The sequence below is a fragment of the Plecotus auritus genome, assembly GCF_963455305.1.
Source record: "Plecotus auritus genome assembly, chromosome: X".
Lineage (NCBI taxonomy): Eukaryota > Metazoa > Chordata > Mammalia > Chiroptera > Vespertilionidae > Plecotus > Plecotus auritus.
This window is the reverse complement of record NC_137784.1, coordinates 874,524-900,194: the sequence shown is the minus strand read 5'-3', so window position 1 is coordinate 900,194 and position 25,671 is coordinate 874,524. Positions and strand designations below refer to the sequence as shown.

The following is a 25,671-nucleotide window of genomic DNA, read 5'->3' as shown; positions in this document are numbered from 1 at the left end:
CCGTGGGGGATGGGTCGAAGGGACGCCACAGGCTGACCTTTTTTTTTTTTTTTTTTTAGATATTTTATTGATTTTTTAAAAAAATTTTTTTACATATTTTATTGATTTAAAAAAAATTTTTTTTTTTTTTACAGAGAGGAAGGGAGAGGGATAGAGAGTTAGAAACATGGATGATGAGACAGAAACATCCATCAGCTGCCTCCTGCACACACCTCCCACCTGGGGATGTGCCCGCCACCAGGGTCCATGCCCTTGACCGGAATCGAACCCGGGACCCTTTCCGTCCCCAGGCCGACGCGCTACCCACTGAGCCACACCGGTGAGGGTCAGGCCGACCTCTTTTCCTAAATGAGATCATGGCCTCCATCCTTGGGTGAGTGGGCCACCCAGCCATCCCGGGCCGGGGTCGCTGAGACTTTTGTAAATTCTGCCACAGCCCGGCTGGTGTGGCTCAGGGGTTGAGCGTCGACCTAGGAACCAGGAGGTCAGGGTTCGATTCCCGGTCAAGGGCACATGCCCAGGGTTGCAGGCTTGATCCCCAGTAGGGGGCGTGCAGGAGGCAGCCGATCCACGATTCTCTCTCCTCATGGATGTTTCTCTCTCTCTCCCTCTCCCTTCCTCTCTGAAATCAATACAAATATATATATATATATATATATTAAAATATCAGTCCCCCCCCAAAAAAAAGAAGAGGAATAATAATAATAATAATAATAACAGTCCCTCCTTTTCTTTCAGAATTTCTTTTTCTGTCCATTTCAAATGTGTGTAACTCTTACCAACACTACAAGAGGGTCTCTTAAAAAAAAAACACGTTGTATCCCATTGTCTCTGTAAAAGCCAATAGAAAAAAGATGGATTTTGTGCCCTAGCCGGTGTGGCTCAGTGGATAGAGCGTCGGCCTGCAGACGGAAAGGTCCCGGGTTCGATTCCGGTCAAGGGCATGTACCTTGGTGGCGGGCACCTCCCCAGGAGGGGGCGTGCAGGAGGCAGCTGATGGATGTGTCTCTCTCATCGATGTTTCTGACTCTCTATTTCTCTCCCTTCCTCTCTGTAAAAAATCAATAAAATATAGTTTTTTAAAAAAAGAAAGAAAAAAGATGGATTTTGTGCCTCGGTGCCGTGTGTCCGTCTCATTCTATGAGGCTCTGGAAATTCCCTCTGTAAACACACACACTCCATAGTCAACCCCAAGAACTGGCCAGCATCGCTCAAGGGTTGAGCATCGACCTAGGAACCAGGAGGTCATGGGTTCGATTCCCGGTCATGGGTTCGATTCCCGGTCAAGGGCACAGGCCCGGGTTGCTGGCTCGATCCCCAGGAGGGGGCGTGCAGGAGGCGGCCGATCCATGACTCTCTCTCATCATCATTGAGGTGATGTTTTTCCCCATCTCCCTCTCCCTTCCTGTCTAAAATCCATAAAAAGCGTTTTTTAATAGGAAAGAAATGATTTCTGTGGTGGGGCAGCCACAGGGGATGAGAAAGGACATGTAGGAAAGAGAGAGAGAGAGAGAGAGAGAGAGATGTCCCCCAAGAATCAGGTGTCGCCGAAACCGGTTTGGCTCAGTGGATAGAGCGTCAGCCTGTGGACGGAAGGGTCCCGGGTTCGATTCCGGTCAAGGGCATGTGCCTTGGTTGCGGGCACATCCCCAGTGGGGGGTGTGCAGGAGGCAGCTGATGGATGTTTCTCTCTCATCGATGTTTCTAACTCTCTCTCCCTCTCCTTTCCTCTCTGTAAAAAATCAATAAAATATATTTAAAAAAAAAAAAAAAAGAATCAGGTGTCATTTTTTTTCTCCGGACGCCTCCTCTGTCGTCCCTCCCATTTCTGGTCCTAAAAGAATGTTCCACGCCCATCCCACCGGCCCTGAAACTCCACACCCACCCCGCTGGCCGCTTAAATGAGTGTCTGTTTATTACCGCGGAGGCCGTTAAACAGCTGGAGAGAGTTATCCAATACCACGCCCGCTGGCTCACCACAGTCTCAAAGTTCCTTTTTTTTTAAAAAAAAAAAAAATTATATTTTATTGCTTTTTTTACAGACAGAAAGGGAGAGGGAGAGAGAGAGTTAGAAACATCCATCAGCTGCCTCCTGCACGCCCCCCACCTGGGGAGGTGCCCGCCACCAAAGTACATGCCCTTGACCGGATTCGAACCCGGGACCCTTCCGTCCGCAGGCCGACGCTCTATCCACTGAGCCACACCGGTGGGGGCCAAAGTTCCTTTTAAAAGGAGGGAGTGGGGGGTGGGAGAGGCAGACAAAATCCCAACTTTCCTTTTAAAAACGAGGGAAGGGGCAGATAAGATAGATCCTACTTCCATTTTATTTTATTTTCTTCTTATTATTATTTTATTGTTATTCCTCACGCTAGGATTGTTTTTTTTTTTTTTTCCCCCATTGATTTTCAGAGAGAGAGTGGAAGGGAGGGGGAGAGAGAGAGAGAAACATCCATGAGGAGAGATGATCATGGATCGGCTGCCTCCTGCACGCCCCCCACTGGGGATGGAGCCTGCAACGCGGGCATGTGCCCTGGACCAGAATCGAACCCAGGACCCTTCAGTCCGCAGGGTGACTCTCTATCGGCTGAGCCAAGCCCGCGAGGGCTCAACGCTCCTCTCTCATTGATGTTTCTAATTCTCTATCCCTCTCCCTTCCTCTCTGTAAAAAAAATCAATAAAATATATTTTAAAAAAAATAAAGTAAAATAAAAGGAGGGAGGGAGGAAGGGAAGGAGGGAAGGAGAGGCCGACAAAACGCCAACTTTTCCTTTTAAAACGAAGAAGGGGCAGACAAGACCGATCCAACTTCCATTTTAAAAAGAGAAAGAAAATCGCAAACTTGGGATAGGCCGGGACAGCGGTGCGGGGCGGGGGGAGTGGGGAGAAGGAGGTGAGGCGCGGAGTTTTCCTCCCCAGAAAACTTTGCGTTTCCTGAATTCTCTACTTTGCAACATTGTATCTACTGAGGACCCGCTGGCAACATTGTATCCAATGAGGACCCTATCCGGTCTTTCCCCGGGAAGCTTTGTGTTTCCCCGAATCCTCTCCTTGCAACATTGTATCCAGTGAGGGTCGGTTGGCAACATTGTTATCCACGGAGGACCCGTTGCTGGTCTCTCCAGGGCCGTCGGCCCCCACGGCCAGCGCTCCAATCCCGGAGACCTGCAGACGCACGGCGTGTTTGCGAGCGTGTTTCTCAACGTGTTTCTGGCCGTGTCCAAGGCCCAGTGTTGTCTAACCTTTCCCTCCCCTCCCCCGCCTGGCTGTCAGGCTCGCGAGCCGCGCGTCCAAATTTAGGCCGGGGAGGCCGGGCGTGGCAGCGCGAGGCCGCCCCTGAACAAAGGCGCGCTCTGGGGGGATCCCAGCCCACGCGGAGTGGGAGGGGGCGCCAAGGCGGGTCCCCCCACACACACCCGACACCCCCACCTCCCCGGCGTTCGTAAGCCGAATCCCACCGCTCTCTCAGGCCCTTGCGACTGTTCAGAGCTGGGGATTTGGGGAGGAAGAGGGGAAAAAAAAAAACAAAAAAAAAACCTGATGTTTCCCGCGGCCCAGGAACAAAGTTTCAGGAAACACAGCCCGCTGCCTCTTCGGGGCGTTGGCCACCCGTGGGCACCGCGAGTCGCGCGGGCGGCGGCGGAGAGAACGCGAGTGGCCCCCCGCGAGCCCCATCAGGGTCCCATCCCGCCCCGTGCGCTCCAGTGCGCCCCCTTCAACTCCATGCGCGCCCCCCAGGACCCCCTCCCACCCCGTGCGCGTTCTCAGCGCCTCCCCCCACCCGGTGCGCCCCCCCCTACCACCGTCTCACACCCCGTGCGCCTCGTCAAGGGCCTCTCCTACCCCGGGCGCCCCCTCCCACCCCGTGCGTCCTCGGCCCGCCCGGGGGACCTGGTCCGCCCCCTGGGTCCCCCCAACAGCCCGGCCGCGCGCTCACCTTGGCTGGACACCAGCGTGTCCAGGAGGCCAATCGACAGAAGCGCGAGGGCTGCCCAGCGCGCCATGGTGAGGCCGGTTCGCCGCAGGCACGATCCGTAGTGTCCTGCGCGCGCGGGCTGTAGCCCGGGGACCGACCCCACCCACCCCCCGACACCCACACACACACACACCCCACCCCGCCCCTTGGGGCGGAGCCGGCGGCTGGTGGAGCAGAAGGGGCGCGGCCCTGGCACCCTGTCCCTTCTGCGCCCGGGCCCCCCCTCCCCCCCCCCCCCCCCCCCCGCCTGTGGCCACCCGGGTCCCCGGCTGAGCGCGCGCGGAGCTGAAAGGGGGGGGGGCAGGGGCGGGGCGGGTCTCCCCCTGGACGGCTTAGATCAGAAAAAGTTGGGGGACCTGTATCTGCTCCTAGGGAACCCCCGGGTTGCCCCGGAAAGTGGGTGTGTGGGGGGGGGACCCGATCCCCATACCTTCTCTTCAACCCGCCCCCCCTTTTTAAGGCGCACACCCCCCCCCACTCCAGCGTGGTTTTTCTACGTAACACAGGGAAACCCCCTCCCTTCTCAGCAAATGGGGTCCGGGGGGGGGGGGGGACCCTTCTTCTCTCCACAGCCCCTTCCAGACCCTAACGGGACCCCCTCCGACCCTCATGCGCCAAAGGAGAGGGAATGAAATCCTCTATCTTTGGGGGAGAAGTTGGGGCGGACTGCCACCCCCTGCACTCCTGCTCCCCACAGAAATCCAGATTGGGTGGGGGCGGGCTTTGGGGCACAGGCGACCCCTCCCCCAGTTCCCATAGAGGAGGGGGGGCTCAGGTCCCCGAAAATCCCTGTCCCAGGCCCGAAATGATAGATAGATAACAGATGATAGATAAATAGATGAGAAAGAAAGAAAGATCTAGATAGATATAGTTTGTTTTTTTAATGAATATTTTTTATTTGATTATTTACAAAACCTTTACAATTGATACTGTCTTAAAGATTCATTAAAATAGGGACTTTCAAACTATGTACATTGATTTCATGTACCTACTTTGTTACCTATATATGTATATATATATTATATACACGGAGTGGCCAAATGAGGATGATCTCTGAACGCATAATCATCTGGCCACTTGATATATATATATATATATAAATTCTATATATATATTAATTCTATATATATTAATTCTATATATATACATAATAATCTGGCCACTCAGTGTGTGTGTGTGTGTGTGTGTGTGTATATATATATATATATATATATATATATATATATATATATATTAGAGGCCCGGTGCATGAATTCATGCACAAAGGAGGGGGTCCTTCAGCCCGATCTGCACCCTCTCACAATCCGGGACCGCTGGCTCCTAACCACTCGCCTGCCTGCCTACCTGCCTGATTGCCCCAAACCATCTCTGCCTGCTGGCCTGATCACCCCTAACTGCCCTTCCCTGCCAGCCTGATCACCCCTGACTGCCCTTCCCTGCCAGCCTGATCACCCCTGACTGCCCTCCCCTGCCAGCCTGATCACCCCTAACTGCCCTCCCCTGCCAGCCTGATCACCCCTAACTGCCCTGCCCTGCCAGCCTGATCACCCCTGACTGCCCTCCCCTGCCAGCCTGATTGATCACCCCTAACTGCCCTTCCCTGCCAGCCTGATCGCCCCTAACTGCCCTCCCCTGCCAGCCTGATCGCCCCCTAACTGCCCTCCCCTGCCAGCCTGATCACCCCTAACCACCTCTGCCTTGGCCCCCCCGACATCGTGGCTTTGTCCGGAAGGACGTCCGGAAGACATCCGGTCTAATTAGCATATTACCCTTTCATTGGTATAGAATGTTTCTACAGGGTCAGGTCTGATCAGAGAACTGAATCGCTATCCTGGGAGCTGACCTTTAAGGCCACTTCGCAATGGACATTCCACGTGCATAGCTCACATTCACTTGCTAAGGCCATTCTCTCTCCCCTCTGGACTTTCCAAGAATCCGCACCGGCACAGAGCATTCTCCGCCCAGAAAACGCCCGCCTAGAGGCCTTTAAAAACCTCAGACTCGCCCTCACCGGTGTGGCTCAGTGGATAGAGCACCAGCCTGTGGACTGAAGGGTCCCGGGGTTCGATTCCCGTCAAGGGCATGTACCTCGGTGGCGGGCACATCCCCAGGAGGGGGCGTGCAGGAGGCAGCTGATGGATGTGTCCTCTCTCATCGATGTTTCTAACTCTCTCTCCCTCTCCCTCTCTGTCAAAAAAATCAATAAAATATATATATATTTTTTAAAAAAGTGTAAAATGTGTGCACCTGGCTATAAAGCAAGTTGTGTTCCTGGGCTGAATAAAGTACTGATTGCTCTCTCATCGATGTTTCTAACTCTCTCCCTCTCCCTTCCTCTCTGTAGAAAATCAATAAAATATATTTTTTAAAAAAACATAAATAAAATCTTAAAAAAATAAAAATAAAAAAAAGTCCGTAAGGATCAGTAAGGTCCAGTAAACATTTCCTTGGGGGGGCCTATGAGGTCAGGAAATTGCTTCGAGCCACCGACGCCTTCACCCAAATTATCGAACCCTCGGCACCCAGGAGAAGCCCTCCTAATGAACGCCCAAGGTCCTGGGCCTCCTGCAATCCTTGCGATTGTAAACTGGTCGTCAAGAATCGAAGCGATTCCACGGCGCATGTCCCTGGTAGTGCTGGCAGGCGGTGGCTTCCGGCTATATTTGTTTCTTATGAGTATTTTTATTTGATTCTTTCTTTATATATATATAACTCTAATTCTTGGTACGATCTAAACGAATACAATGGTAATATGCAAATTGGTCATGACACCCTCACAGTAACAACAGAACAGCAGGCTGTGTGGGGTGACCAGGCCGGCAGGGGGGATCAGTGTGGGGTGACCAGGCCCGCGGGAGAGGGGGACAGTGAGGGGCGATCAGGCTGGCGGGGGGGGGGGGGCAGTAAGGGGCGATCAGGCAGGCAGGCAGGTGAGCAGTTAGGAGCCAGCGGTCCTGGATTGCGAGAGGGATGTTCGACTGCCGGTTTAGGCCCGATCCCGCAGGCCTAAACCAGCAGTCAGACATCCCCCAAGGGGTCCCGATTTGAGAGGGTGCAGGCCGGGCTGAGGAACCCCCCCCCCCGCCCCCCCCCCCCCACCCCCCCCGCACTGCCCTCATGCACAGATTTCGTGCACTGGGCCTCTAATCTATAATAATCTATAATAATAAAAGTGTAATATGCGAATGAGACCAGACAGCCGAATGATCTTCCAGACGTCCTTCCGGACGACCTTCGGACGAAGCCGTGACTGCAAGGGCCGAGTCCCTTGCATGAATTTGGTGCATCGGGCGTCTAGTCCGCATATAAGGTCCTTGGTTGATCACCTCCCACCCACCCTCCCTCCCCGCCTTCCCTCATACATGGAGTGGCCAGATTATGATGTTATGATGATCTCTGAATGCATAATCATCTGGCCTCTCTCTCTCTCTCTCCTCTCTCTCTCTCTCTCTCTCTCTCTCTCTCGAGGCCTGGTTCATGAATTCGTGCATGGGTGGGGTCCGGCCAGCCTGGCCAGGGGGAGGGGGACATGGGCGGTGGGGCCGGCCTGCCTGCTGGTCGAACTCCCGGTCGAGGGGACCATGTGCATATTAGCCTTTTAATCTATAGGATAGACACCGATGTGGCCAGATTATGATGATCTCTAAATGCATAATAACCTGGCCACTCAGTGCATATATATTTATATCAGAGGCCTGGTGCATGAATTCGTGCATGGGTGGGGTCCGGCCAGCCTGGCCAGGGGGAGGGGACATGGGCGGTTGGCCAGCCTGCCTGCTGGTCGAACTCCTGGTCGAGGGGACCATGTGCATATTGGCCTTTTATTCTATAGGATAGACACGGAGTGGCCCGATGATTATGGGTTCAGACATCATCCTCATCTGACCACTCCGTGTATGTCCCTGGTTCCACTCCGTCCACCCGTTTATTTTGTCCATTCGGTTCCACTGCCCCTTTGAACCATCTCTTCTTTCTTTCTTTCTTTTTGAGGAAGATATCCAGCTTCAAATTCTGCCCGTGTGTCCGCAGTGGGTGCCGAGCCAGCATCTCAGACGGTGAAATTGTCCTGACTCATATTCTGGCATTGCACCCTCCAAACCAAGTCCAGGATCTCTGGGTGCACTTGGCCTCTCCTCCCCGAGTGACTCAGCACCCCCCCCCCCGCCCCGACACACACACACAGACACACCCCACCCCACCCCCAATCCCCCAGACGCCCTAGCCCTGAGGAACCAGCAGCTGTCACTCAAGCTGGATGGAGGAAGGGAGCGGGGAGGCTGGCCAGATGGGGCGGGACGTGCAGGCCACGCCCACCTTGGGTGTCTGTCTGCAGGCCCAGGAGCCGGACAGGTGACAGAGGACAGAATCCAAAAAGATATTTTCAAGGAGGAAATGAAAAAGAAACCCTGACTTTGCAAGGGTTACTTTTATTTCGTTTCATTTTGAATTTATTGTTATTGGTTTCAGAGAGGAAGACGGGGGGGGGGGAGAGAGAGAGAGAGAGAGAGAGAGGAGAGAGAGAGAGAGAGAGATGATGATGGAGAGAGAATCATGGATCAGCTGCCCCCCGCACGCCCCCGACAGGGGATGGAGCCCACAACCCAGGCATGTGCCCTTGATGGAGAATCGAACCCTTGACCCTTTGGTGCATGAGTGGGGGCTCTAACCACTGACCCACACCAGCCAGGTTGAAAGTGTTATTTTTTTAAAATATTTTTTTTATTGATTTCAGAGAGGAAAGGAGAGAGAGAGAGAGAGAGAGAGAGAGACATCCATGAGGAGAGAGAATCATGGACCGGCTGCCTCCCGCACGCCCCCTACTGGGGATCGAACCCACAACCCAGGCCTGTGCCCTTGACCGGGAATCGAACCCTGACCTCCTGGTTCCTAGGTCGACACTCAACCACTGAGCTACACCAGCCAGGGCGAACGTGTTATTTTTTTTTAATATTTTTTTAGGGGAGAGAGCAACCAAAGGACTTGTATGCATGCATATAAGCCTAATCAGTGGACACAGACAACAGGGGGGTGGGGCATGACTGGGAGGTGGGGGGGGAATGGGGGGAATAAGGACACATAGGTAACACCTTAATCAATAAAGAAATTTAGCCGAAACCGGTCTGGCTCAGGGGATAGAGCGTCGGCCTGCAGACTGAATGGTCCCGGGTTCAATTCCGGTCAAGGGCATGTACCTTGGTTGCGGGCACATCCCCAGGTGGGGGCGTGCAGGGGGCAGCTGATGGATGTTTCTCTCTCATCGATGTTTCTAACTCTCTATCCCTCTCCCTTCCTCTCTGTAAAAAACAATAAAATATATTTTTAAAATAATAATATTAAATGCATTAAACATTATTTAAAGAAAAGATTTTGAATATAATAATATTACATGCATTAAACATTATTTAAAGAGAAGATTTTGAATATAATAATATTACATGCATTAAACATTATTTAAAGAAAAGATTTTGAATATAATAATATTACATGCAATAAACATTATTTAAAGAGAAGATTTTAAATATAATAATATTACATGCATTAAACATCATTTAAAGAAAAGGTTTTTAAATATAATAATATCACCCAGACTGCACTAACAAAGTATAATATCACAAAACTTGTAGGAAATGTTTAACATCTGCAAATAACAGGATTACTTCTGGTGAGTTTTACCACCCACCGGAGAACAAGGTCCGGTGATGAATTTACCAAAGAAGAGAGAGAGAGAGAGAGAGGGAGAGGGGGAGGGGAAGGGGGAGGGGGAGGGGGCCCCAGGATGCAGTCCCTGCTCCCCCCTCCCCCCTCCCTCCCTTAGCTGATGGGTTATGACTCAGGCTGGGACTCTGTTGTTTTGTGACCACCGTCTCCATGGAGACCTGGGGTTTCCGTAAAAGTGATTGTTTCCACCACAGAAAGATAATGTGACCGAGATTCAGAGGATCTGCTCAGTTGGCGAGTAAAAAATAAAATAAACATATTTTTGTTGATTTCAGAGGCGAAGGGAGAGGGGAGAGAGAGAGAGAGAGAGAGAGAGAAACATCAATGATGAGAGAGAATCATGGACCGGCTGCCTCCCGCACGCCCCCTGCTGGGCAGTTGCAATTTTGTGTTTTTTTGTTTGTTTTAAACGATGATAGAAATGAAAGTTTGAGGTCTGGTAGTGAATTCTTTTGACAATCAAATCATATCCATATATTTATTTTTAAAATATATTGTTATTGATTGCAGAGAGGAAGGGAGAGGGAGAGAGAGAAACATCCATGACGAGAGAGAATCACGGATCGGCTGCCTCCCGGGCGCCCCCTACTGGGGATGGAGCCCACAACCCGGGCATGTGTCCTTGACCAGAATCGAACCCGGGACCCTTCAGTCCCCAGGCTGATGCTCTATCCACTGAGCCACACCAGCCAGGGCAGATTATACACGGAGTGGCCAGATGATGATGATCTCTGAACGCATAATAATCTGACCACTTGATATATATATATATATATATATATATATATATATATATATATAAATTATATATATATTAATTATATATATATATACATAATAATCTGGCCACTCAGTGTGTGTGTGTGTGTGTGTGTGTGTGTATATATATATATATATATATATATATATATATATATATATATATTTATATTAGAGGCCCAGTGCATGAATTCGTGCATGGGTGGGGTCCGGCCAGCCTGGCCAGGGGGAGGGGACATGGGCGGTTGGCCGGCCTGCCTGCTGGTCGAACTCCTGGTCGAGGGGACCATTTGCATATTAGCCTTTTATTCTATAGGATATGCACCGAGTGGCCAGATGATGATGCGTTCAGAGGTCATCCTCATCTGGCCACTCCGTGTATATTTAGAGAGGAAGAGAGAGGGAGAGAGAGAGAGATAGAAACATCCATATTGAGGCCGGCTGGTGTGGCTCAGGGGTTGAGCATCCACGTAGGAACCAGGAGGTCAGGGTTCGATTCCCGGTCAAGGGCACATGCCCGGGTTGTGGGCTCCATCCCCAGTAGGAGGCGTAAATCAATAAAAATATATATTTTTTTAAAAAAGAGAGAAACATCCATGAGGAGAGAGAATCACGGATCGGCTGCCTCCTGCACACCCCCTACTGGGGATGGAGCCCACAACCCGGGCCTGTGCCCTTGACCGGGAGTCGAACCCTGACCTCCTGGTTCCTAGGTGGATGCTCAACCACTGAGCCACACGGGCCGGACTGGGAAGCGTGTCTTTATGGGAATTGGCAGCCGATGAAAGCAGCATTTGAGACCCTGTCAGAGATGTTCATCTTCTGAGAAGCCGTCCCCCCGAGAGACGGTTTCAGGAACAGCATCTCCCTCCTGTTGGTTATACAGGGGTGGGCAAACTTTTTGACCCGAGGGCCACCATGGGTTCTTCAATGGGACCGGAGGGCCGGAACAAAAGCATGGATGGAGTGTTTGTGTGAACTAATATAAATTCAAAGTAAAGGAGCGGAGGGGAGAGCAAGAGAACCGGATAGAACCTGCCGGATCCGGCCCGCGGGCCGTAGTTTGCCCACGACTCTAGGAGGAAGTAGCTTTTCAAACACCAATTCCTTTTTTTTCTGTGTATCTCAATCTGCCCATTCAACGCACGCTGGCCCGCCGTCCCTCAAGTCGCTCCAGCCCGCACGGCCCACGTGGAGTTGACTTTGGGTGAGAAAAGGATATTGATGAGTTGAGAGAAAGAGAGAGAGAGAGAGAGAGAGAGAGAGAGAGAGAGAGAGAGAGGATAAAATAGCACAATCGTGTCTCTTAGGAACCGATGCAAGAATAAAGGACGGGTAGAAAGATCGCGTAAGGAGGACACGGTATTGGCATTAAAGGTGGACGTAAAAAAAAATAAGAATTGCATGCCCTGGCCGGTGTGGCTCAGTGGGTAGAGCGTCGGCCTGCGGAAGGAAGGGTCCCGGGTTCGATTCCGGTCAAGGGCATGGACCTTGGTGGCAGGCGCATCCCCAGTGGGAGGTGTGCAGGAGGCAGCTGATGGATGTTTCTCTCTCATCGATGTTACTAACTCTCTCTCCCTCTCTCTTCCTCTCTATAAAAAATCCATAAAATGTATTTAATAAAATAAAATACAAATGCATTAAGAAACCCATTCCATTAAATCGGCTCCAGCCCTGGCCGGTGTGGCTCAGTGGATGGAGCGTCGGCCTGTGCACTGAAGGGTCCCGGGTTCGATTCCGGTCAAGAGCACACGCCTGTGTTGCGGGCTCGATCCCCAGGAGGGGGCGTGAAGGAGGCAGCCGATCCGTGATTCTCTCTCCTCATGGATGTTTCTATCGCTCTGTGTCTCTCCCCCACCCCTCTCATTCGCTCTAAAAATCAATACAAAAATATCCTCATTTTTTTGTATTGGTTTTACAAATCAATACAAAAATTGGGGAGGATTAACAGCAACAAAAATTGAACTACTGACCCAGCATTAAAAAATTAACAGGGTCTAGCCGAAACCGGTTTGGCTCAGTGGATAGAGCGTCGGCCTGCGGACTGAAAGGTCTCGGGTTCGATTCCGGTCAAGGGCACGTACCTTGGTTGCGGGCACATCCCCAGTAGGAGGTGTGCAGGAGGCAGCTGATGGATGTTTCTCTCTCATCCATGTTTCTAACTCTCTATCCCTCTCCTCTCTCTTCCTCTCTGTAAAAAATTAATAAAAAATATTTTTAAAAAATTAAAAAAAAAAAAAATTAACAGGGTCTAGAGGACAGGGTTCGTGACCGTGGTCACTTTTAAATGATGATGAGCCTAAAGAATAGTTTAAGACACCCTGCTCTTCCTGTCTGGCCAGTGTGGCTCAGTGGGTTGAGCATCGACCTATGAACCAGGAGGTCAGGGTTCGATTCCCGGTCAAGGGCACAGGCCCGGGTTGTGGGCTCCATCCCCAGTAGGGGGCGTGCAGGAGGCAGCCGATCCGTGATTCTCTCTCCTCATGGATGTTTCTCTCTCTCTCCATTCCTTCCTCTCTGAAATGAATAAAAATCCTATATAACAATAACCTAATATGCTAAGTGTCCAGTTGTCCGGTCGGCCATTCAACCAATCAGAGCGTCATATGCTAATGATATGCTAAAGCCGCTCAACCGCTCGCTATGACGTGCACTGACCACCAGGGGGCAGACAGTCGACCGGTCAACCAGTCGCTATGACATGCATTGACCACCAGGGGGCAGACGCTCTGACCAGTAGGTTAGCTTACTGCTGGGGTCCGGCCGATCAGGACTGAGCGAGACGGGCCGGACACACCCTGGATCCCTCCCGCGGTCCCTCCCCGGCTGGCCAACCTCCCGTGTCCCTCCCCGGCCCCCATCATGCACCGGTGGGGTCCCTCAGCCTGGCCTGCGCCCTCTCGCCATCCGGGACCCCTCGGGGGATGTCGGAGAGCCGGTTTCAGCCCGATCCCGCAGGCCAGGCCGAGGGACCCCACTGGTGCATGAATTCATGCACCGGGCCTCTAATATATATATATATATATATATATATATATATATATATATATATATATATATATATATATATTTTTTTTTTTTTTTTTTTAATCAATTGTTAATTTGGTCAGGGCCAAATCCTTGGCTTTTCGAGGACACACCCAAGACCCAGACACCTCCTTAGAAGGAGACCATGAGTCTCCGGTCGCCCGGGGGCCAGAAATGTCCCCAAATGGTCTGGGGTTCTTCTATTGCGTTTCCCACCCCACACACACCTCCCTCCTCCATTCCATTCTTTCTTCCGTGTCCAGAGAGCGGCCGGACACAGGGACCCTTGTCCGAGGCTTGTGTGTGGGCTCCGTCTCCCGAGTGGGAAGCCGGCTTGGCCCAACTGCCTTCGGGATATTTTTATTTTTTCAAAAGGCATTCCAATTCTTGCTCTGTCCCCATCTGCTAATATGTCCCCTGCTCCCGTGGGGGGCCTCTGGGGGTGTGGCTGGGACCCACGCGGGGATCAGAGGGGTCCCCCAGCCCAGGGGTCCCCAACCGAAGCGTGTTTAAAATCCCAATGCCCTCCCCCACCCCCAGGACATAGAATTCTTATTATTCAAAAAGCGAACTCCTATTCACGTGGAGGCAACCTAAATGGCCATAAACTTGGTCTGCACACGTTTCCAAAGAACATGGCGTCCAGGAAAGAGAAGTAGAAGAACGAAAGGACAGTGGACGTACTGAGGGAGAAATCACGAAGACATGGTTAAACGAATAGTCCTCTCTAATAAAAGGGTAATATGCAAATTGACCGTCACTCCATCACTCAAGATGGCTGCCCCCATGTGATCAAATCTGGCCACCACAAGATGGCCTGCAGGGGAGGGCAGTTGGGGGGGACCAGGCCTGTAGGGGAGGGCAGTTGGGGGGGACCAGGCCTGCAGGGGAGGGCAGTTGGGGGTGACCAGGCCTGTAGGGGAGGGCAGTTGGGAGGGACCAGGCCTGCAGGGGAGGGCAGTTAGGGGTGACCAGGCCTGCAGAGGAGGGCAGTTAGTGGTGACCAGGCCTGCAGAGGAGGGCAGTTAGGGGTGACCAGGCCAGAGGGGAGGGCAGTTGGGGTGGGACCAGCCTGTAGGGGAGGGCAGTTGGGGTGGGACCAGCCTGTAGGGGAGGGCAGTTGTGGGGGTCAGGCCTGCAGGGGAGGGCAGTTTGGAGCAATCGGGTCTGCACAGGAGGGCAGTTGGGGGGGACCAGGCCTGCAGGGGAGGGCAGTTTGGAGCAATCGGGTCTGCACAGGAGGGCAGTTGGGGGAGACCAGGCCTGCAGGGGAGGGCAGTTGGGGGCAATCGGGCCTGCAGGGGAGGGCAGTTGGGGGCGACCAGGCCTGCAGGGGAGGGCAGTTTGGAGCAATCGGGTCTGCACAGGAGGGCAGTTGGGGGAGACCAGGCCTGCAGGGGAGGGCAGTTGGGGGCAATCGGGCCTGCAGGGGAGGGCAGTTGGGGGCGACCAGGCCTGCAGGGGAGGGCAGTTTGGAGCAATCGGGTCTGCACAGGAGGGCAGTTGGGGGAGACCAGGCCTGCAGGGGAGGGCAGTTTGGGGGGACCAGGCTGGCAGGAGAGGGCAGTTAGAGGCTGGCAGGGGAGGGCAGTTAGGGGGAACCAGGCCTGCAGGGGAGGGCAGTTGGGGGCAATTGAGCCAGCAGGGGAGCAGTTAGGCATCAATCAGGCTGGCAGGGGAGTGGTTAGGGGGTGATCAGGCTGGCAGGGGAGTGGTTAGGGGGTGATCAGGCTGGCAGGCAGAAGCGGTTAGGGGCAATCAGGAAGGCAGGCAGGTGAGCCGTTGGGAGCCAGCAGTCCTGGATTGTGAGAGGGATGTCCCAGATTGGAGAGGGTGCAGGCAGGGCTTAGGGACACACACACCCCTATGCACAAATATTGTGCACTGGGCCTCTAGTAATAATAATAATAATAATAATAATAATAATATGAAGTGATAGGAAAAAATATCCAATAAAGTCTCAGCTCATAGAATAGAGACCTGAAATGCATAAATTCGTCACCATATATATTTATCTACCGTCGATGAGGACCCAGAACCATCCGAAATGCAAAAAAAAAAAAAAAAAAAAAAAAAAAAAAATCACTGTTAACACATGACAATATTATTTATGACAATATTATTTATTATTTATGCATTTTATTTCAGAGAGGAAGGGAGAGGGAGGGGGAGAGAGAGAGACAGAGAGAGAGAGAGAGAGAGAGAGAGAGAGAGAGAGAGAGAGAAACATCCATGATGAGAATCATTCCTCATATAACAATGCTGTTAATCCCGGGAGGATGCTAAAACGATCAAATAATTGTCACTTAACAGGCACATCTTGGGGATGTCGGGGGAAGCTGGGGTCCCCAGAAAACACTCACCTGAACATGGGGTACACAAGTCACCCACACACACAGTGGTCCCTCCAGCTATCAATTTTTAAAAATATTTTTAATTGATTTTTAGAGAGAGATCGAAGGGAGAGGGAGAGAGAGAGAGAAACATCCATGAGGAGAGAGAATCATGGATCCGCTGCCTCTCGCACGCCCCCACCTGGGGATCGAGGCCGAAACCCAGGCATGTGCCCTTGACCGGGAATCGAACCCGGGACCCTTCAGTCCTCAGGCCGACGCTCTACCCACTGAGCCACACCAGCCAGGGCAAAAGCCATCTTTTCCCTTTTTTTTTTTTTTTTTAAGGAGGAATTATGCTCCCTCCATCATGTACTTATTTATCCGTTTATTTATTCATTGAGGTATAATTTATTCCTACTATTATTTTTTTTTTAAATCCTCCCCTGAGGCTATTTTTCTTTAATATATTTTTGCTGATTTCAGAGAAGAAGGGACGGGGAGGGGGGGAGGAGAGAATCATGGACCGGCTGCCTCCTGCACGCCCCCACCTGGGGATGGAGCCCACGACCCGGGCAGGTGCCCTGGACCGGGAATCGAACCCGTGACCTCCTGGTTCCTCGGTCGACGCTCTAGCCACTGAGCCACACAGGCCGGACCCTGAGGTCTCCGTCTGTAAGCCGTCGCTGGTCCACTGCCCGATCCCATCACGTTCTTCTCCGGGATGAAGAAGGGGCCCTTTCCCATCACAAAGTGTCCAGCGGTTGACACCGAATATGAATCTTACCGCTTACGTGAATAATTCAGTTGAATCATTTAAAAAGCAAAAACGCAATCTGTCTCCAGCCATTCCTCTGGCCACAGGCGGGCGAAGCCACCGTCCCCACCCCCGCCTGGGTCCCCAGTCGGTAACCCCATTGGCGGTTTTTAATGGGAGGGAAACCACCACCCTATTTTTCTGGGCTAAGGAGACATTAAGAGTTTCTTTATCTTTTTAATTTAAAAAAAAATAAAAAAAAAACATTAAAAAGGGGGGGGGACGTCTGTTGCCTCCGGGGATACACTGATGAGAAACACAATTTCACGAAGGATCAGATTTCCTTTTTATTCCGAGAAGCCCTGGCACATTAAATATTTAAAGCCATGCCCGGCAAAGTGGGGCTCGGTGGTCGGGCGTCGACCTTTGAACCAGGAGGTCACGGTTCGATGTCCAATCGGTACACGTGCCCGGGTTGGGGGGGGGGGGTCTCGATCCCCAGTAGGGGGGCATACAGGAGGCCGAGGTGATGGAAAAGGATTTGAGGGTTCCAAAGTACGTTTGTCATCGCCCCTCGTGAGCCCGGGGAAGAAGTCACCGCCCCCCTCCCATGTCCTGTCTCTATGCAGGACCCTTTTTTGGACATCCTATGTAAGAAAGAGGTAATATGCAAATTAACCCTCACGTCCTCACAAGATGGCTGCCTGGGACCAGGCTGGCACAGGGGTTAGTGAGGGACGACCAAATACTGAACAGTCAGGCTGCGTGGGGTGACCAGGCCAGCAGGGGGGGGCAGTTGGGGGAAACCAGGCCAGCGGGGGTCGGGAGAGGAAGTTGGTGGTGACCAGGCCAGCAGGGGGGGCAGTTGGGGGTGACCAGGCAGGCAGGCAGGTGAGCGATTAGGTCCCAGCGGTTCAGGATGGTGAGAGGAATGTCCCCTGAGGGGTCCCAGATTGGAGAGGGTGCAGGCTGGGCTGAGGGGACCCCCCCCACCTGCACAAATTTTGTGCACTGGGCCTCTAGTCCTATATAGTAAAAGCCTAATATGCTAAGTGTCTGGTTGGCCGGTCGGCCGTTCAACCAATCACAGTGTAATATGCTAATGATATGCTAAGGCCGCTCAACCGCTCGCTATTATGTGCACTGACCACCAGGGGGCAGACAGTCGACCAGTTGCTATGACGTGCACTGACCACCAGGGGGAAGACAGTTGACCAGTTGCTATGGTGTGCACTGACCACCAGGGGGCAGACAGTCAACCGCTCGCTATTATGTGCACTGACCACCAGGGGGCAGACAGTCGACCAGTCGCTATGACGTGCACTGACCATCAGGGGGCAGACAGTCGACCAGTCGCTATGACGTGCACCGATCACCAGGGGGCAGACAGTCGACCGGTCGCTATGACGTGCACCGACCACCAGGGGGCAGACAGTCGACCGGTCGCTATGACGTGCACTGACCACCAGGGGGCAGACAGTCGACCGGTCGCTATGACGTGCACTGACCACCAGGGGGCAGACAGTCGACCGGTCGCTATGACGTGCACTGACCACCAGGGGGCAGACGCTCTGACTGGTAGGTTAGCTTGCTGCTGGGGGTCTGGCCGATGGGGACTGAGCGAGACAGGCCGGACACGCCCTGGAGCCCTCCGCGGTCCCTCCCTGGCTGACCAACCTCCTGTGTCCCTCCTCAGCCCCGATCGTGCACCGGTGGGGCCCCTCGGCCTGGCCTGCTCCCTCTCGCCATTCGGGACCCCTCGGGGGATGTCGGAGAGCTGGTTTCCGCCCGATCCCCCAGGCCAGGCCGAGGGACCCTACAGGTGCACAAATTCATGCACCGGGCCTCTAGTTTTATGTAAATGGAGTCACACACCGTGGGACCTTGGGTGTCTGCCTCTTCTCGCTGAGCCTCCTGTGTTCCAGGTGCATCCACTCTGTAGCCGGGGCCAGAGCCTCACTCCTTTTTCAGGGCTGCGTACTATTCCGCCGTGTGGATGGACCCCGCTCTGCTTCCCCTTCATCCATCTGTGGACGTTGGGGGCGGCTTCCACGTTTAGAATGTTTGGGGTTGACGTGTGTTTCCGTGTCTGTGGCTTCCATACCTAGGAATGGAGTGGCTGAGGCATATAAGAACTCGATGGTTAATCTTTAATATATATATACACTAGAGGCCCGGTGCACAAAATTCATGCACGGGGGGGTGAGGGGGGTCCCTCAGCCCGGCCTGCACCCTCTCCAATCCAGGACCCCTTGGGGGATGTCTGACTGCGGGAACGGGCCTAAACCGGCAGTCGGACATCCCTCTCGCAATCCAGGACCGCTGGCTCCTAATTGCTCACCTGCCTGCCTGCCTGCCTGCCTGATCGCCCCTAACCCCTCTGCCTGCCTGCCTGATCGCCTCTAATTGCTTCTGCCTGCCTTTCCTGATCACCCCCTAATCACTCTGCCAGCCTGATCACCCCCTAATCACTCTGCCTGCCTGCCTGATCACCCCCTAATCACTCTGCCTGCCTGATCACCCCCTAATCACTCTGCCTGCCTGCCTGATCACCCCCTAATCACTCTGCCTGCCTTCCTGATCACCCCCTAATCACTCTGCCTGCCAGCCTGATCACCCCCTAATCACTCTGCCTGCCAGCCTGATCACCCCCTAATCACTCTGCCTGCCTGCCTGATCACCCCCTAATCACTCTGCCTGCCTGCCTGATCGCCCCCTAATCACTCTGCCTGCCTGATCACCCCCTAATCACTCTGCCTGCCTGATCACCCCCTAATCACTCTGCCTGCCTGCCTGATAACCCCCTAATCACTCTGCCTGCCTGCCTGATCACCCCCTAATCACTCTGCCTGCCTGCCTGATCACCCCCTAATCACTCTGCCTGCCTGATCACCCCCTAATCACTCTGCCGGCCTGCCTGATCACCCCCTAATCACTCTGCCTGCCTGATCACCCCCTAATCACTCTGCCTGCCAGCCTGATCACCCCCTAATCACTCTGCCTGCCAGCCTGATCACCCCCTAATCACTCTGCCAGCCTGATCACCCCCTAATCACTCTGCCTGCCAGCCTGATCACCCCCTAATCACTATGCCAGCCTGATCACCCCCTAATCACTCTGCCTGCCTGATCACCCCCTAATCACTGTGCCTGCCTGCCTGATCACCCCCTAATCACTCTGCCTGCCTGCCTGATCACCCCCTAATCACTATGCCAGCCTGATCACCCCCTAATCACTCTGCCTGCCTGATCACCCCCTAATCACTCTGCCTGCCTGCCTGATCACCCCCTAATCACTCTGCCTGCCTGCCTGATCACCCCCTAATCACTCTGCTTGCCAGCCTAATCACCCCCTAATCACTATGCCAGCCTGATCACCCCCTAATCACTCTGCCTGCCTGCCGGATCACCCCCTAAGCACTCTGCCTGCCAGCCTGATCACCCCGTAATCACTCTGCCTGACAGCCTGATCACCCCCTAATCACTCTGCCTGCCTGCCTGATCACCCCCTAATCACTCTGCCAGCCTGATCACCCCCTAATCACTCTGCCTGCCAGCCTGATCACCCCCTAATCACTCTGCAAGCCTGATCACCCCCTAATCACTCTGCCTGCCAGCCTGATCACCCCCTAATCACTCTGCCTGCCTTCCTGATCACCCCCTAATCACTCTGCCTGCCAGCCTGATCACCCCCTAATCACTCTGCCTGCCAGCCTGATCACCCCCTAATCACTCTGCCTGCCAGCCTGATCACCCCCTAATCACTCTGCCTACCAGCCTGATCACCCCCTAATCACTCTGCCTGCCTGCCTGATCACCCCCTAATCACTCTGCCTGCCTGCCTGATCGCCCCCTAATCACTCTGCCTTCCTGATCACCCCCTAATCACTCTGCCTGCCTGATCACCCCCTAATCACTCTGCCTGCCTGCCTGATAACCCCCTAATCACTCTGCCTGCCTGCCTGATCACCCCCTAATCACTCTGCCTGCCTGCCTGATCACCCCCTAATCACTCTGCCTGCCTGATCACCCCCTAATCACTCTGCCTGCCTGCCTGATCACCCCCTAATCACTCTGCCTGCCTGATCACCCCCTAATCACTCTGCCTGCCAGCCTGATCACCCCCTAATCACTCTGCCTGCCAGCCTGATCACCCCCTAATCACTCTGCCAGCCTGATCACCCCCTAATCACTCTGCCTGCCAGCCTGATCACCCCCTAATCACTATGCCAGCCTGATCACCCCCTAATCACTCTGCCTGCCTGATCACCCCCTAATCACTGTGCCTGCCTGCCTGATCACCCCCTAATCACTCTGCCTGCCTGCCTGATCACCCCCTAATCACTATGCCAGCCTGATCACCCCCTAATCACTCTGCCTGCCTGATCACCCCCTAATCACTCTGCCTGCCTGCCTGATCACCCCCTAATCACTCTGCCTGCCTGCCTGATCACCCCCTAATCACTCTGCTTGCCAGCCTGATCACCCCCTAATCACTATGCCAGCCTGATCACCCCCTAATCACTCTGCCTGCCTGCCGGATCACCCCCTAAGCACTCTGCCTGCCAGCCTGATCACCCCGTAATCACTCTGCCTGACAGCCTGATCACCCCCTAATCACTCTGCCTGCCTGCCTGATCACCCCCTAATCACTCTGCCAGCCTGATCACCCCCTAATCACTCTGCCTGCCAGCCTGATCACCCCCTAATCACTCTGCAAGCCTGATCACCCCCTAATCACTCTGCCTGCCTGCCTGATCACCCCCTAATCACTCTGCCTGCCTGCCGGATCACCCCCTAAGCACTCTGCCTGCCAGCCTGATCACCCCGTAATCACTCTGCCTGACAGCCTGATCACCCCCTAATCACTCTGCCTTCCTGCCAGATCACCCCCTAATCACTCTGCCAGCCTGATCACCCCCTAATCACTCTGCCTGCCAGCCTGATCACCCCCTAATCACTCTGCCTGCCTGCCTGATCACCCCCTAATCACTCTGCCTGCCAGCCTGATCACCCCCTAATCACTATGCCAGCCTGATCACCCCCTAATCACTCTGCCTGCCTGCCAGATCACCCCCTAATCACTCTGCCTGCCAGCCTGATCACCCCCTAATCACTCTGCCTGCCTGATCACCCCCTAATCACTCTGCCTGCCTGCCTGATCACCTCCTAATCACTCTGCCTGCCTGCCTGATCACCCCCTAATCACTCTGCCTGCCTGCCTGATCACCCCCTAATCACTCTGCCTGCCTGCCTGATCACCCCTAATCACTCTGCCTGCCTGCCTGATCACCCCTAATCACTCTGCCTGCCAGCCTGATCACCCCCTAATCACTCTGCCTGCCTTCCTGATCACCCCCTAATCACTCTGCCTGCCTGCCTGATCACCCCCTAATCACTCTGCCTGCCAGCCTGATCACCCCCTAATCACTATGCCAGCCTGATCACCCCCTAATCACTCTGCCTGCCTGCCTGATCACCCCTAATCACTCTGCCTGCCAGCCTGATCACCATCTAATCACTCTGCCTGCCTGCCTTATCGCCCCCTAATCACTCTGCCTGCCTGATCACCCCCTAATCACTCTGCCTTCCTGATCACCCCCTAATCACTCTGCCTGCCTGCCTGATCACCCCCTAATCACTCTGCCTGCCTGCCTGATCACCCCCTGATCACTCTGCCTGCCTGCCTGATCACCCCCTAATCACTCTGCCTGCCTGATCGCCCCCTAATCACTCTGCCTGCCTGATCACCCCCTAATCACTCTGCCTGCCCGCCTGATCACCCCCTAATCACTCTGCCTGCCAGCCTGATCAACCCCTAATCACTCTGCCAGCCTGATCACCCCCTAATCACTCTGCCTGCCTGCCTGATCACCTCCTAATCACTCTGCCTGCCAGCCTGATCACCCCCTAATCACTATGCCAGCCTGATCACCCCCTAATCACTCTGCCTGCCTGATCACCCCCTAATCACTATGCCAGCCTGATCACCCCCTAATCACTCTGCCTGCCTGCCTGATCACCCCCTAATCACTCTGCCTGCCTGCCTGATCACCCCCTAATCACTCTGCTTGCCAGCCTGATCACCCCCTAATCACTATGCCAGCCTGATCACCCCCTAATCACTCTGCCTGCCTGCCGGATCACCCCCTAAGCACTCTGCCTGCCAGCCTGATCACCCCGTAATCACTCTGCCTGACAGCCTGATCACCCCCTAATCACTCTGCCTTCCTGCCAGATCACCCCCTAATCACTCTGCCAGCCTGATCACCCCCTAATCACTCTGCCTGCCAGCCTGATCACCCCCTAATCACTCTGCCTGCCTGCCTGATCACCCCCTAATCACTCTGCCTGCCAGCCTGATCACCCCCTAATCACTATGCCAGCCTGATCACCCCCTAATCACTCTGCCTGCCTGCCAGATCACCCCCTAATCACTCTGCCTGCCAGCCTGATCACCCCCTAATCACTCTGCCTGCCTGATCACCCCCTAATCACTCTGCCTGCCTGCCTGATCACCTCCTAATCACTCTGCCTGCCTGCCTGATCACCCCCTAATCACTCTGCCTGCCTGCCTGATCACCCCCTAATCACTCTGCCTGCCTGCCTGATCACCCCTAATCACTCTGCCTGCCTGCCTGATCACCCCTAATCACTCTGCCTGCCAGCCTGATCACCCCCTAATCACTCTTCCTGCCTTCCTGATCACCCCCTAATCACTCTGCCTGCCTGCCTGATCACCCCCTAATCACTCTGCCTGCCAGCCTGATCACCCCCTAATCACTATGCCAGCCTGATCACCCCCTAATCACTCTGCCTGCCTGCCTGATCACCCCTAATCACTCTGCCTGCCAGCCTGATCACCATCTAATCACTCTGCCTGCCTGCCTGATCGCCCCCTAATCACTCTGCCTGCCTGATCACCCCCTAATCACTCTGCCTTCCTGATCACCCCCTAATCACTCTGCCTGCCTGCCTGATCACCCCCTAATCACTCTGCCTGCCTGCCTGATCACCCCCTGATCACTCTGCCTGCCTGCCTGATCACCCCCTAATCACTCTGCCTGCCTGATCACCCCCTAATCACTCTGCCTGCCTGCCTGATCACACCCTAATCACTCTGCCTGCCTGATCACCCCCTAATCACTCTGCCTGCCCGCCTGATCACCCCCTAATCACTCTGCCTGCCAGCCTGATCAACCCCTAATCACTCTGCCAGCCTGATCACCCCCTAATCACTCTGCCTGCCTGCCTGATCACCTCCTAATCACTCTGCCTGCCAGCCTGATCACCCCCTAATCACTATGCCAGCCTGATCACCCCCTAATCACTCTGCCTGCCTGATCACCCCCTAATCACTATGCCAGCCTGATCACCCCCTAATCACTCTGCCTGCCTGCCTGATCACCCCCTAATCACTCTGCCTGCCTGCCTGATCACCCCCTAATCACTCTGCTTGCCAGCCTGATCACCCCCTAATCACTATGCCAGCCTGATCACCCCCTAATCACTCTGCCTGCCTGCCGGATCACCCCCTAAGCACTCTGCCTGCCAGCCTGATCACCCCGTAATCACTCTGCCTGACAGCCTGATCACCCCCTAATCACTCTGCCTGCCTGCCGGATCACCCCCTAAGCACTCTGCCTGCCAGCCTGATCACCCCGTAATCACTCTGCCTGACAGCCTGATCACCCCCTAATCACTCTGCCTTCCTGCCAGATCACCCCCTAATCACTCTGCCAGCCTGATCACCCCCTAATCACTCTGCCTGCCAGCCTGATCACCCCCTAATCACTCTGCCTGCCTGCCTGATCACCCCCTAATCACTCTGCCTGCCAGCCTGATCACCCCCTAATCACTATGCCAGCCTGATCACCCCCTAATCACTCTGCCTGCCTGCCAGATCACCCCCTAATCACTCTGCCTGCCAGCCTGATCACCCCCTAATCACTCTGCCTGCCTGATCACCCCCTAATCACTCTGCCTGCCTGCCTGATCACCTCCTAATCACTCTGCCTGCCTGCCTGATCACCCCCTAATCACTCTGCCTGCCTGCCTGATCACCCCCTAATCACTCTGCCTGCCTGCCTGATCACCCCTAATCACTCTGCCTGCCTGCCTGATCACCCCTAATCACTCTGCCTGCCAGCCTGATCACCCCCTAATCACTCTGCCTGCCTTCCTGATCACCCCCTAATCACTCTGCCTGCCTGCCTGATCACCCCCTAATCACTCTGCCTGCCAGCCTGATCACCCCCTAATCACTATGCCAGCCTGATCACCCCCTAATCACTCTGCCTGCCTGCCTGATCACCCCTAATCACTCTTCCTGCCAGCCTGATCACCCCCTAATCACTCTGCCTGCCTGCCTGATCACCCCCTAATCACTCTGCCTGCCTGCCTGATCACCCCTAATCACTCTGCCTGCCTGCCTGATTGCCCCCTAATCACTCTGCCTGCCTGCCTGATCGCCCCCTAATCACTCTGCCTGCCTGCCTGATCGCCCCCTAATCACTCTGCCTGCCTGCCTGATTGCCCCTAACCCAGGGGTCAGCAAACTCATTAGTCAACAGATCCAAATATCAACAGGACAATGGTTGAAATTTCTTTGGAGAGCCACATTTTTTAAACGTAAATTCCTTTGAACGCCACTTCTTCAACATAGACTCGCCCAGGCCGTGGTATTTTGTGAAAGAGCCGCACTCCAGGGGCCAAAGAGCCGCAGGTGGCTCGCGAGCCGCAGTTTGCCGACCACGGCCCTAGCCGCTCTCCCCTGCTGACCTGATCGCCCCTAACCGCCTCTGCCTCAGTCCCGCCGCCGTGGCTCTGTCCAGAAGGACGTCCGGAAGGCGTCTGGTCTAATCGGTCTAATTAGCATATTACCCCTTTATTAGTATAGATTCTAGAGGCCCGGTGCATGGATTCGTGCACCGGTGGGGTCCCTCGGCTTGGCCTGCACCCTCTTGCAATCCGGGACCCCTCAGGGGATTTCGGAGAGCTGGTTTTGGCCTGATCCCCGCAGGCCAGGCCGAGGGACCCCCCTGGGGCACGTGCCCCGGGCCTCCAATATGCATATAAGATCTTCGGTTCGTCTCTTCCCACCCT

General features: G+C 54.1%; 1 protein-coding gene across 1 annotated transcript in view; it reads right to left on the bottom strand.

Annotated features, from left to right (window-relative positions):
* CD99 (CD99 molecule (Xg blood group)) overlaps window positions 1-4,078 on the bottom strand; it is a 37,435-nt gene extending 33,357 nt beyond the window's left edge. The window contains exon 1 of the mRNA XM_080652697.1: window positions 3,935-4,078. Coding sequence (XP_080508823.1) covers window positions 3,935-4,001 — 67 coding nt within the window. The 5' untranslated portion in view covers window positions 4,002-4,078. The remainder of the gene's footprint in view (window positions 1-3,934) is intronic.
* Window positions 4,079-25,671: the final 21,593 nt, after the last annotated feature.